The 14,582-nt window shown below is 37.7% G+C and overlaps 1 protein-coding gene across 2 annotated transcripts in view; it reads right to left on the minus strand.

The window, feature by feature from the left end:
• Positions 1 to 4,383: 4,383 nt before the first annotated feature.
• The window catches only part of SLC6A4 (solute carrier family 6 member 4), a 53,407-nt gene continuing 43,208 nt past the window's right edge, over positions 4,384 to 14,582 (minus strand). For both annotated transcript variants that reach the window (XM_074263786.1, XM_074263787.1), the window contains exons 13-14: positions 12,588 to 12,755; positions 4,384 to 6,695 (exon numbers count right to left, since the gene is read on the minus strand). In XM_074263786.1, coding sequence (XP_074119887.1) covers positions 6,621 to 6,695; positions 12,588 to 12,755 — 243 coding nt within the window. In that variant the 3' untranslated portion in view covers positions 4,384 to 6,620. The remainder of the gene's footprint in view (positions 6,696 to 12,587; positions 12,756 to 14,582) is intronic.

A 14,582-nucleotide genomic window follows, 5' to 3' on the forward strand; every position in this document is an offset into this window, starting at 1 on the left:
CTTTGATTTCTGTGGATCATTGCCCCTCCCTGGGTGGAAGATGCTTTGCCCAAACTTGACTCCTCCCCACCTCACTGAGCCCACAAAGGGCCATATGTTCAATCAGTATTTGATGACTTGATGCAGACAGAGAGAGGAAGTCCTAGAATGGAACAGGTTACCCCTGAGTCTGCTAATGCTAGCCGGGTCATTTGCTTTTCAGTAGCTCCACTTAAAGTCCTTTCCCTAGAATCCGGGCTTTCTACTGTGGGGAAAACAGGCGCCACTAGTGAGAGCGAAGCCCAGAAATTGGACTTTCTGCATTGAATTCAGGTCTTCCTGATACATGATTAGACTTGGTGAAGAGGGCAGTTCCTAAGTGACCCCTTCCCGAGAATGATTTGAAGGCTTGCAATGGTAAGTTTCCTTGAGGGCAAGGACCATGCTACGATTCTTTATTCTTTGAATAAATGTACCAGTTTATTACCGTACACAATATTATATGCCCACTCTAAAATAAAACTTTTTTTTAGTTAAACATATTCCAGAACCAAGTTAAATCACATTTTGAATTTCCCAGGTCTCTTCTAAACAATAATATACAAGGGGCAGCTAGGTGGCGCAGTGGATAGAGCACCAGCCCTGGATTCAGGAGGACCCGAGTTCAAATTTGGTCTCAAACACTTCGTCCTAGCTGTGTGACCCTGGGCAAGTCACTTAACTCCAGCCTCAGAAAATTAAAACAAAACAAAACTAATATACAAAGCCTGCATGTTAACAATGGGCGATAGTTTCATGTTTTTTGAGAAAAATATCTCTTGTTGTTTTAAAAGAATATATATCAGTCTCTAAAGGTTTATATTTGTATGTAAGATGTAGTACTTAATTTTTAATCCCCTAGATTTCTTAGTGCTTTTCTCCTTTGAATTAAAAGAAGAAGGAGGAGGAGGAGGAGGAGGAGGAGGAGGAGGAAGAAAGAAGAAGCTACATATCCATGGAAGAGGTTAAATATAATTCTAATGTTCATTCATCCTAAATTTATGGAGCATTTGTCATGGTGAACAAAGCCCAACTCTGGAAACTTAAGAACCTGAGTTCTAACCCATCTTGGGGCTTTTAGCTACCTGTGTGACTAAGGGCATGGGAATTTAACCTTTTCTAGACCAATTTCCTCATGTATAAAATGAGAGTGTTGGAATAAGTAGCCTTTGTGTATGGTCCTATGTGCTAGGTACTGGAAGGGGATGAGCAAGATACATCCCTGCTTGCAAGAAATTTGTAATCTAGTAGAGGAGAAAAGACATACACAAAAAAAGACCACAATTCCTTATTGATAGTAATAATGTAATAGTCCCAATTAAGGTGTTTTTAAACCCTAAAGTTACATTTATGAATGTTAAAAGGTTTGCATTTTAAGGAAAGAAATTGTAGATGTTTTGGTCCTGTGAGATTAAAAATGAAATTTTTTACTTGCTTTGCTGAAAAAGCTAAATTTTCAGAGAAAATAAGACAGAAACCTGTTCATTTATTATGATCTTAAATTTATTACAATAACAATTAACAGAACAAGGCACATACTGTTGACTTATGATCTATTTTGGAACATTTATATATGGCTGCATAAATTAATACATGTGTACCATATACATGAAATGGGGAAAAATGTTCAGGATTTGTACAACTAAAATTCCAGGTTAAGTGAGCTACTACAGCTTGAAAAATAAACATGTCCCTCATTTTAGAAAGAACCAGATCTTTTGGAAGTTTCTTTGTGACCCCGTGCAATGTGGTAAACACTGAGGAACATTTCTCAAGGCTTAAGTTAGTGGTGGGGAGGAGGAAAAAGATGGGGGGGGGAGAAGCTTTTCTCTAATTTGCTTAAAGATAACATTCCAAATCTGAAGAACCTCACAGGTTCCTGACTTTACACAATAGAAGAGTTTCTGAAAAATAATGAATAGTTTGAAGCATTTTCAGTGAGTCAAAGAGTTGATAATTTAGAGGAACCTCTCGAGGGTGAATCATTTTGTAAAGAAAATGTTCAGTTCCTATTAGATCTTTGTTGGAAATATAAATTTATATATGTGTGTGTGTGTGTATATATATATATATAGATAGATAGATAGATAGATATATGTATGTATATATATTTTTTAAGCTGGGCTACACTTCTACTTAAGAATTTGACCAATGGTATGGTGCTGTATATTTTGAATTATTGTTTGTTAATATTAACTCTTGGTATTATTTTTTAAAGTATTTAGATGAAAAAGTCAACATGTTTAAAAAAAGTCAATTATCATGCTTTAGTTTTGCTAAATCCTGATATGTTCCTTGTTAGAATGTCTCTGGAACAGTAGTTTTTCCTGATGGCCTCATGGAAGGCAGTCTATGACTAAATACCTAAGTGATTATCAATCTCAAACTTGCCAGAGATTGAAAGTAGACTCAAGGCCTGCTGCTGCTGTCATTCTGTAATTTAGGTCTGTGAAATATTGGTATACTTGGGGACTGGGGGGAGGAGGAATGGCTTTATATGTAAATATGCCCTTCCTGTTCTTAGACAGTATTAGAGAGAATTCAGAACTAGCAAGATGAGGAGGTGGTCCTTGGGATGCTATTACCCAAAGATAATCTTGTAGACTATGGTCAATTCCAGATGACTACAACTAAATTCACAATCATGGTTGGAATCCTAAAGCATAGAATCAAAGGCCTGGAGGGGACTATGAGTTATTATTTATTCTATTCTTTTGCCTTTAACTAATTGACCATCCTATTCTTCTGAATTGAAATTGCCTGATTTCTTCCCTTATATCAGGCAAATACCACTGACATTTTGCCAAATGGAAGTCAGCCCTCCAGGAATACGTATTTTGATGATTTTTAAAACTTGCACAGTGCATGTAAGGCAATTTAGCTTTAGATTGAGCTACTTGGGGTTAGAAGATTATTTTAATTGGGGATAATCTTGAGTAATTTTCCAAGAAAGGGACTTCTGTCTGAAGGTCAGAGGACGGCTCAACTTGGGCAGTTCTGAAAGGAGAGATGTTGACTGAACAGACTCCAGCCTTACAAATCGAACTGTAGAAAGTACTTAGGACTCCCTCTTGAAGTGTTTTCCTTCTCCATCAGAGTAGGTGTCTGCTGAACCAAATGGTGGTAGTGGTTGTTTCATCACTTAGGGAATACTAAAGTTCCAAGCCCACCCTCCCTTAGAAACGTTCAGATCCCAAGAGGAACTGCGAAATGAACTCCTCCTTATGAAGTCACTGAGTTTTTAGGAGCTCCTAATGGAGTGTGGCTGAATTTTATGAGATGCCAGATTGTTTCATTATCTTTAAACTCTGGAAACACAGATTAGCAATAAAGGAAAAAGCCCGTACCATAGCTGCGATGGCAAGGGTATGAGACCTGGGGATTTGGAAGTTTCTTCCCAAAGGAGCAAAAGTAATATAAAGAATTTTTAATAAAACTCTTCATTGAATCTTTGGTACGAATGGGAAAACCAAAAGGAAAGGCTGGAGCTTTCCAGTGGCTTTCGAGGAATAGGTTGTATGAGGCAGGAGTACACCCCAGTCTACTTTTTTTTCCTTATTTGGATTTATAAATTTTATTTCCTAACAGTTGGAAGGAACTTGAGCTTAAAAGCACTTAAAGCACTTAAGAAATAATTTGTGAGTTCCATGACAACTTGTCACTTGGGGTTATTTTGTTTTGACTTCTCTGCATTTATGCAGACTTTCTCTGCATATCACTGTAAAGTTTCTTCATGAACCAGCTGCTCTCCCTTCCCTCCTTCCCTCCTCCTCCACTCCCTGTATTTTCAACACACATAGTCTTCCTGCTCAACTGAGATACAAGATGCTGGCAGTTCTACCTCCATAGATTGATTGTAAAGTAATTGATTGATTGATGAGTAAATGAGTTCGGAAAGCAGCCAGCATCAGTTTGGGTTTTGACATTGAGTAGCAGAGTTTAGCAAGCTTTACCAGGAGGTGTGTAAAGTTAAGCCGCCGCTTGGCTCCAGGTTTTATTGTCCTGCAATGGGTGGACTCCAAATCCTTGTGCTGGCTTGGGTACAATGCCCTCATACAATCCTTTGCTATGTGAAAGCAAAAAGCAAGAACTTCCTTTAAGCCATTTTTCTAACACTGAATCATGGAACCAGTTGGAAGATATTTTTTTGAGAAGTATTTGAGCTGGAAAATGTCTTTGACTTAGGTTCTAAAATCAGGTTTAGAGCAATGACAACCCTGGCATCCAGTTCATGGCTTTGAGCAGGTATTTTACTGACCAGAGATTTGGTAGAGTTTTCCCAAAGGTGAAGCTGGGAGGGGGATCTAATTTAAATTTAAAGACTATTGCAAGATTTCACAGTAAACAAAAAATCTGAACCTCTACTTTTCTAGTTCAAATAATAGTTTTTTTTTTATTTGTCTTTACTTAAATGTTACATTAGATTTGGCTTCTTTATAAGACACTTTGTTTTACATTACTATTTTACTTACTAATACAAAATTCCCCTAAGCACTTCATAGCCAGAAACTTTTCATAAATTACCATCCCAAAATATGCTGCCATTTCCCATGGGTCATCCCAGGGCCTGAAATGGAGAGGAAAAGGTGGTTGCAATGGTGAATTTGTCAGTCCTCATGACTTGGGAAAACATTTTCCTCACCAAAAACCTGATGTGAGTAGGATTTGTTGGGGTTTTTTTTGCCTTTGCCAGTCTGTTGACTCTACTACATTGAACCACTCTTCTTTTATATTATATTCCTGACAAATACACATCCAGAAATCAAGAGCTCCCTTCCACTCATTTGGGTGCTTCTGCACCTTCACACAAGCTCCAGTGGCTTTCAGACCGCAGGCCAGAGGCAAATGTTCAGGACAGCATCACAACATTCTGTCTCTCACACTTTTAAAATGTATTTTGAAGTATATTGCTCTCTTCACTCACTCCCTGCTTGACTAGGCTGTAGCCAGGCAGTCAGGAAGGCAGAATGTGTGTTAACACTTCAGTCTGAACCAAAACAAATATCACCAAATTGGATTATAAGAGAAACAGCTGAAAGATGGCTCCCTTTACTGTAGAGTAAATACCTAGGAGTCATCAGGTGAATTTCCTGTTGTTCTCAAAGATGATTTGGCAATTACAGCTAGGCTGAAAAATGCCCTACTTAATGACAACAAGCCCTGGAGAATGAAAAGAACCTGATTAGAAGTGGGATTTTGCCTCTATATTTTATGATTTTAAAGCCATTTGGGCAGCTTTTGCCTGAGGCCTTCTTTCCTTTCAACAGTAGGAAATGAAGGACTATTAGGGAAAATCAGGATGAAACAACTCAAAAAAAAAAAAAAAAAGAAAAGAAAGAAAGAAAAGAAAAGAAAGGAAAACATAAAGCAAATAGAAAAGGGAGGCTCCTGAAGAATTGGTTTGTTCAGTTCAGGGATGAGCACCTGGGCCAGAATTAGACCTTAACACATCTCATGTAAAATTACAGATTTTTTTTTTTAAGTTTAGTTTTGTTTTATATTACCTCTGAAAAGGATAATAAGGTAAATAATGGAATGTTCCTCCTTTTATTTCTAATCACAGTGAGAACAATAGGAAGTATTGAAGGAAAAGGTTCTAGCTTCTACCTTCAAAACAGTTCATATAATTTAAATGGGATCAAAACAGGCGTAAATGAGCCAGAAAGTCATCATGAAAGTATAGTGGGGGAAAAAACAAGAGGGAGGCAGTGAGGGTCAAAATGCTAAAGTTCTGGAGACTGACAAAGGGTATATGGGACGTGGGCTGTGCACTCACACCCCAGGATGGACATCAGAAAAGAAAAAAATTGGATAGTTTGTGGGACCTATAGATTTGGAGCAATGAATGCAAAACTGAATGTGTGTGTGTGTAAAATCTATTAATATAAGAAAAACGAGGATGACATGATTTGTAAAGTGCCAGAAAACTTTAGAGTAATAGAAAGGAGACAGCTGTGTGTACACTGGAATAGTGTACAGACACATACACACACCTACTCACACACACATACATAGCACCTTTCAGGTTAGCTTTCTACAACTTCCTCTGCAAGACTCAGCCCAGAAGGATTAGAGAGTTCCATTAATTTCCAACTACAGATTCTGTTACTCAGAGAATATATATATGGCTATCGGAACAATTCCTGTGATGTCCTACACAATTTATAGACTCATTTGACAGTGAGACCCTTAGAAGCAAACACAGTATGGTCCAATACAAATAATCACGGGGAGAAGACATATACAGATTCGAGACTACATGTAATCCTAACTGACGCTATTTGTCCACTAGTGGTTTAGGTGATCCCTTTGACCCATTCATACATAGCAGCCACATACATGCAACAAATTCTCCCACATCCAAAATGAACCAGTTTAGCCATAGAGTTGAGGTTGATAAGTGCTGAGCTGATTTTACGGAAGGAGGTGGATCTTGGAAGGCTGGAGGTCGTGAGATTCCATGGAAGCTGGGGCTCCATGAAGAAAGTTCTCGTTCCTCAGCTCAGCTGGAAACTCAGCTCACTTGGAGGGGAGAAAGGTAATGGGTAACGAACGGAAGGTGGGGATTGATAGGGAAGGTTTTTCCTCTTGTCCAGTACTTGCTACACAGTATTCAAGCGAAGGTCTCCGAAGGGAATCTCTGTAGGTGTTTCTGGAGTGATACTTTTAAGAATACGCTGTTAAGAAGAAAATAAATAGGATTTTAAAAAGCCTTTTATTGTAAAAAACCATCACATATTAAAATGCAGAATAGCATTTTTTGTTTTTTTAATACATTTCACTTTTACTAGCATTTTGCAAGATGTTATGGTTTTTTGTTTTTGTTTTACAAATTGTAGGTTGGTGGCAATCCTGTATCAAGAAAGCCTGTTGTTGCCATTTTCCTCAGTTGTTTTTAAACATTTTTGTTTAAAGTTTTGAGGTTGATCCAACCAATCTGGAGAACAGTTTGGAACTATACCCAAAGGACTATAAAACAAAGCACCTTTAGATGCAGCAGTGTCTCTACTGAGTCTGTATCCCAAAGAAATAATAAAGGAGGGAAAGGCACCCAAATGTGCAAAAATGTTTGTGGTAGAAACTGGAAACTGGTGGATGCCCATCAGTTGGAGAATGCTGAACAAGCTATGGTATATGAATGTTATGGGATGTTATTGTTCTATAAGAAACGATCAGGAGGATGATTTCAGAGAGGCCTGGGGAGACTCACATGAGCTGATGCTGAATGAAGTGAGCAGAACCAGATCAGTGTACGGGGCAACAACAAGATCAATCAATTCTGATGGACCTGGCGCTTTTCAACAATGAGATGATTTAGGGCTTTTAGGCCAATTCCAATAGACTTGTGATGGAGAGAACCATCTATACCTAAAGAGAGGACTCTGGAGACTGAATGTGGACCATAACATAGTATTTTCACCTTTTTTTGGTTGTTTTTTTTTTGCTTGCTTTTTTCCCTTTCTTTTTGCCCTTTCTGATCTGATTTTTCTTGTGCAACATGATAAATGTAGAAATATGTATAGAAGAATTGCACATGTTTAACATGTATTGGATGCCTCGTCTAGGGAAAGGAGTGGGAGAAGGAAGGGAGAAAAAATTGGAACACAAGATTTTGCAAAGGTGAATGTTGAAAGCTGTCTTTGCATTATTTTGAAAATAAAAAGCTATTATTTAAAAAAAAAAAACTTTAAAAAGTAAAGTTTTGAGTTCCAAATTCTATTTATTCTTTCCTTCCTTCTGTCTCCCTCTTCCTTGAGGCAATAAGCAATTGGATATAGGTGTTGCATTGCAATTATGTAAAAATTTCCATATTAGTAATTTTGTACAAGAAGACTCAAAAAAAAAAAAAAAACGAGAGAAAAGTGGAAAATAGTATGCTTCTATCTGTATTCAATCAATATCAGTTCTTTCTCTGGAGGTGGATAGTATGCTTCATCATTAGCCCTTTGGGATTGTCTCTGATCATGATATTGCTCAGGTTGCTAAGTCATTCACAATTCTTGGTTGAATGATAATGCTGTGTTTATGTATAATATTTTCCTGGTTCTTTTAAATAACACTTAAACCCCAAGTAAGCTATAATATTCTTTGCATTTGGAGAGGAATTTCCAGTTTATAGTTTTAGATCCACCAGCGTTCCATAGTGACATAAAAAAATCACCCAAATAGGAGCAAGATAGCACTTGGACACCCCAGACATAAGGAAATAAGTAACAGAGATAAGTGTAACAATAAGGAAAGTCAAGATGAAATTATATAATGCTTTAGTTCCAATGCAGAAGAAATAAGCAACATTTATGACAATAAAAATGAAATTTAGAGGAACTGAATCACTTCTAAATCCTAATTCCAGGGCCTCCAATCCACCTCATGCACAGTAGTCGTCACAGAGAAAATGTTGAGACCCTCCACCCTAGAAATATCTAAGAGTTCCACTGGAACATTGTTATGACTGATTTAAACCATACTTGTGCCTGTGAATGGAAAATATATAAACCACTCTTTAAGCTCAGCATCAGTGTACAGGAGAGAAAAAAAAATGGGCTTAATAAAATTAAGTAAAATCTTCCTTGACCAAGAGAGTGTACATCTCTAGTAGACAGAGCTAAATCTGAAAGCATTGATTTTAGTCAATAAAATATTTATTTAGACAAACTCTGTTATGTGTCCTTGTCTCCTTTTTGGATTGGAAAAACATGCAGGACTTATGATGATTTCTTACCACCCACCTTCTTCCTGTGAACAGTGAATGGCCTAACCAGAGCAATATTCAGGATAATTCTAGGCCAGCTTGGACCTTTCCATCTTCACTTGCTATGAGTTTTTCTTCCTTTTAGGGGCAAGTACCCCAAAAAGCTGGAAAAGCTCCATTCTCAGCAAACACAGCTCATAAAATTGTACGCTTTGTGATAAAAATGTCTCTCATATTGTGTTCCTACCTCATGCAATGGAAGTCCAAAAAGAGAGGAGAGTGGTTGGCTGAAGTTAAAACCCTGCACTCTGAGCACCACCTTCTACCCTCTGTACCCTATATATGTATATGTAGGGGTTAGGTTAGGACAATCCTAGATTAAGCTATGAAGTAGGGAAAGATTACCATCTGTACCACATCCTCCCTGTTACAGCGGCCCTCATTGGACTGCCAAAGTTTTTTCAGTGAAACTCGGAAGTGAGAGTGTCAAATTTGAAGTCAGATAGCTTAGGGTCAAAACTCATCTGCTGCCAACTAGCTTCCTGAACTTGGGCAAGTTTCCTCTTGGGTCACCCTTACTCTCATCTGTAAGGAAGTAGGGCTAGAGATGGTCTCCACGTCCCTTCCAGATCTATGATCCTATGACATCAAGGGCCATTGTAGTTCAGCCCAAGAATCCCCTCTAAAACATAACTGACATGAAGGGGAAGAGAATAAGTATTTATTTACTAAATGCCCAATAGGCAAACACTTTAGAGATTTTCTTTTTGACCCTCACAACAAGGGAGGAGCTATTTCCTCATGTTACAATTCAGGAAACTGAGGGAAGCAAGTGATTTTCTCAGTGTCGCACAACAGTTCTATCCACTGCATCACCTAGCTGAAGTGGTCGTCAGGCCTTTGCTTGCAGAGCTCAGGTGGGAAGGCATTATCTTCTAAGATAGTCTCTCTCACACTTTTAGAGAGCTCTCCTTGTTAGGAAGGTTTTACCTATTGTTTACACTATCATGTTCCTCCCCTTCTAATTTCCCTCTCAAATTCCTATTTTCCGTCAACGCCATCACCAGGCTCCAATTACCCAAGTTAAAAAGTTTATAAAGTACCAGATGTTTAACTTCAATCATCACATCTCAGGCTATATTAATGGTAGAGGATGGAAGGACTTTTTAGGATGTTTTTTCATTATTTAATAATTCATTCCATTCAATAGTGACTACCATAATGATTCTTATGGAAAATTTTCTGAAAATTTAATTATTTTCACTAAGAAAATAATGGCTAATTAGATTAAATTCTAATAATAGATACAAGATAATTTGCGTAAGAGTTAATATGCAAAGGTCAAATACTTTAAAATGGTGAAATCTAGTCATAAAGTCTGTCCTAACAAGTAGTACCAAAGGGATTTTTGTTGTTCAATCATTCCAGTCATATGTGAGTCTTTGACTCCTTTTGGATTTTTTTTTTTGGCAAAAATACTGGAGTGGTTAGCCATTTCCTTCTCCATCTCATTTTTCAAATGAGAAACTGAGGCAAACAGTGTTAAATGATTTGCCTCATATCTAGTCAGTATCTGAAGCTGGATTTGAATTCAGGAAGACAAGTCTCTGACTCTAGGCCCAGCACTCTAAATATCCACTGAGCCACCTAACTGCCCTACTAAGAGATACATTTTTTTTAATTGAAGCTTTTCATTTTCAAAATACATGAATAGAAAAATTTTCACCATCGACCCTTGCAAAACCTTGTGTTCCAATTTCTCTCCTTCCTCCACAGCAAGTAATCCAATGTATGTTAAACATGGTAAAAAATACATGTAAATCCAATGTGGGTATACGTATTTATACACTTGTTGCACAAGAAGAATCAGATCAAAAAGGGAAAGAAAATGAGAAAGAAAATTCAAGCAAACAATAACAGAAAGAGTGAAAATGCTATGTTGTGATTCACACTCATTTCCCACAGTTCTCTCTCTGGATGTAGATGGCTCTCATCAAGGGATACATTTTCTGAGGTAAAATCTGGTCACATGATTCCCTCTAGAAGACGAATATTCTCTCTCTGGAACCTTTGTCCTAAATGATGATTTCACTTCAAGCACTATCCTTTACCACATTGTAGAATTGCCTCTAGATGCTACTGCCTAGTTGCAAAAAACAAATTCTAGAGGTTTGAAAAAAGTTTAAATTTATGGATGCTATCTTTATATTACACGACTGGGCCCAGGAGTCCATTGGCTTACCCAATATAAGTAGAGGGAGAAAAAAATCTTATAAGTGTTCTTGGCTATTAGGAAATATGAAAGGGATTAAAGTCTTGTCATTGGATAGCTGAAGGATTAATTTTTAGCATGTCCCTTTTATTCAAGACAGAATTTGCCTCTTTTATATGCTCTAAACCACCATTTATGAATAATATTTTACATTATAATTGCCTTGTATAATCGTATTACCATACTATACTGTAAGTTCTGTGAGAAAAGAAACTGATTTGATTCAATGGAAAGAGTACTGCATTTACTTACTATCTGTGTAAACTTGGACAAGTCACTCAGTTTCTTCACTTGTAAAATGGCATTGGACCAAAATTAAATCATTCAACAAGCATTTATTAAATTGTATTTTGCTCTAAGCAAGACAGTCCTTCCCCTCACGAGCTTACACTTGACTGGCTGACCTCGAGGGCCCCTTGGAGACAAGTTCTAAATCTATGACCATATGAACTTTTTTTGGCTCTGTCCATTCTTTTCTGTTCTAATCCACTTTGACTCTTGAATGGATTTGATTTTTAATACAATATTAAATTGTAATGGTGATAGTGGACAACCTTGTTTCACTCCTGATCTTATTGAGAATGGTTCTAGTGTATCCCCTTTACAGGGATTTGATTTTTAATGTACTGACTTTCGCAGATAACGATGATGATAATGGTGGCTGACATTTATAGAGTGCAGTAAGATTTGTGAAATTCTTGATACAAATCCTCACATGATCCATGAGATGGGGAGAACAAGAGTTGTCCCCATTTTATAGATTAGGAAACTGACACTCAAAAAGTTTAAATAAATACAGATGAAGTCACTACTCCTGTGAGTGGATCTTTTAACTAGAAGTGTGAATAGAATTGAGCTGGTCTATTCTTCAAGTATTGTCTAGCACACCCGTGACCAGCAATGGCACCCACCCTCAAGACAGGTGATGGCAATTATGTTAGGGATTCAGAGTGTCTCTTTGGAGTAGATTGATGTTTGTTAATGACCCCTACAGGTACTAACCCATGACTCTTTTCTCAGGCCTTTACTGTTCTATTTGTTGGAGTCAACTACTAGCACATGTTGCCAAAAATAAACAATCTGAACAAATCACAAACTTAATTCACTGTTCTTTGAACATTAACAATGAATTAGAAATCGCCTCTCTCACAGCAGCCTTTCTGAGGGATGACCTCTGCATGGAGATGGCTATTTGAGTTACTGATCTGCATCTGGGTGAAGGATAACTGTGGCTTCCACAACCTCGCCTCAGATACTGTGATTCTCTGCGATCTGGGCAAATAATAGTCTATCTCCCTCCTTCATTATGTATAAACCAGAATTTTTGTGTCATTATACTTTGGACATCCAAGATCAAGTATCTGTACTCAATTCTGATCTGAAAGCAGGGTAATGATCTGATTAAGAGAATTTCTACTCTTCCCCCAAACCTCTAGATTGTCTTAGGATACTCTGAAATTAGGCTTAACAGAGTTTAAAAATACATGGTATAACAACATGTAGTGTTCAGTTCTTCTTTGTGAATTTAATAGTATTTGGACATTTCCCTTAAAAAGAATGTTCCCTTCCTAACCGTCCCTCCCCAGTATATGAGAGAAGTGTTACCTCTTTGAATGTCCCTGGAGTGACGATCAACCGATAAGTGATATAGGTGGGAATGCAGATGAAGGAAGAAGTCCCGATGCAGTACCCCAGGAGGACGGTCCAGCGAGGGTAATTGTAATTGAAGAGCCGCAGTTCTGGGGGGCTGCTCAGAAAACTGCAGATGATGAACTAGAAGAGAGATGTCAATAATGTTCAATGAGATCATAGATAATTAAAAACTTGGGCATAAGGAATATCGGGTAGATAGACTGAGCACACTACTCCAGCAGGAAAAGTCCCCCATATATGGAACTTAAAGTAGGACATGTATAAAGATGGGCAGTCATGGAGGAAAACCTGCTACCTGCAGCAGTGGCAGGATAATGGAACTTTCAAATAGGTGGGGTTTTGAGAGGAAACTTTTCAGACAAACTCTAAACTATTATTGAGCCCCAGACAGAACTCTTAGACTCAAAAATCACTAATTTTGCTTAATGCCATCATTAGAGACATCAGTTTTCCTAAAGTATGGTCAAATTCTCATCCAAAATTCAGTCTTGGCTAATATAAATATAAAATAATAAATAACATAATATAAAGTCCACATTTCTTTTAGGTTCTATGCTTCCAAGAAAAATAAATAAAATTTCTTCTCCACCTTCCCACCCTATCCCAGCATATGCAGATCTCATCTATCTCTTTGGGGTTTTTAAAGATCCTTGAGAGCAAGAGTTGATTCACTTTGGTTTAATTCCCCTAGAGTCCTTGGATTGGATTTAACAAATGACCTTTGAGATAATAAACAGCTGTTGGAACAACTTAACGGTCAGAAAGGAGATAAGTAGTTTATGTTATATACAGCTTCTCCCAAGTCTTCATTTTTTAGTGAATATTAGTTTCAGCTTAACTCCCCTGGTGTAGAATTTGATCACAGCTGGAGCCTGACTAGCTAGAAGATATTTCTGAGCTATTATGAGATATCTTCTCTTTGTAAGCTTTAAATCTTGCCCCTAGACAAATCATTAACAACCCAATATTCTATAACTTCAGTTAAGATTCTAAATTCATGATGCTAAGTGAAGGCCTTTTCCTAAGATGACAAGCTTTTCTGATTTCACTGATAGCAGAAGAAGAAGAAATCATAACCATGATAACAAACATTATCTCAAGTCACAAGAATTAGTTTAAAATTTTAGGACAAATTGACTGACAGAGAAGATTGTGAACCTTTGAAATGCTGCTTCCTAAGGGAGGTAATGAGACCTCCTTCCACAGAGTCCTTTGGAAAGCAGGATCGATGCCCATCTGTTTGGGATGCTTGGAGGCCCATCCTATTATCCCAGATTCATTTTCCAGTTTCATTCCAAACCCTGTGACTTCCTATTTCTCTCTCTTCACTTTCTACCCGTTCCCTTTATCCCCTGCTCTGTTCCCAGTCTCAGAGGTCCCTGACCCTCACTGTATGGCTCCACCATGGAGCATCTCTTGAATGAATGACTCTCTGCCATGAGTCCTCATAACCCAAGAAATTACAGGAGGAAAAAGCAACCTAATGCAATTTTCATTTGAAAATTCAGTGAAATATTTGACCCAGAAAATTTCCACAGTGAACCCCCAACACCCATTTGATGAGTTTTCTTATTTTAGTTTGCTTTCCAGAGAGAGTGTAAATATCAGTTTTGCCTAGTAACCACCATGCTGAAGCCTTATTGGCCTTAATTTAATATAATTTTATTATTTCATGCTCATAAAGAAGACAGTAATGTAAATTATTTGTGTGGTTAAACATCTATTTATAGCTTTTTCCCCCCCTTTGTCTTCAGATAATAAAATGGGAAATGACTAAATAGCTATTAATCTCCCCAGCAGTGTTTTCTGGAGTTCAGAAGGGGGAAGCTTTCAAACTGGAAGCCAGGCCAGGGGTCATGTGCCACTCTCTTGCTTTCCTCTCATTCTCTCTTGGAGCAGATACCTTTTGGGGAGATGCATTTGGGAGACAGTCCTTTGCTTAAGAGT

This window comes from Sminthopsis crassicaudata, chromosome 4 (genome assembly GCF_048593235.1).
Source record: "Sminthopsis crassicaudata isolate SCR6 chromosome 4, ASM4859323v1, whole genome shotgun sequence".
Taxonomy (NCBI): Eukaryota; Metazoa; Chordata; class Mammalia; order Dasyuromorphia; family Dasyuridae; genus Sminthopsis; species Sminthopsis crassicaudata.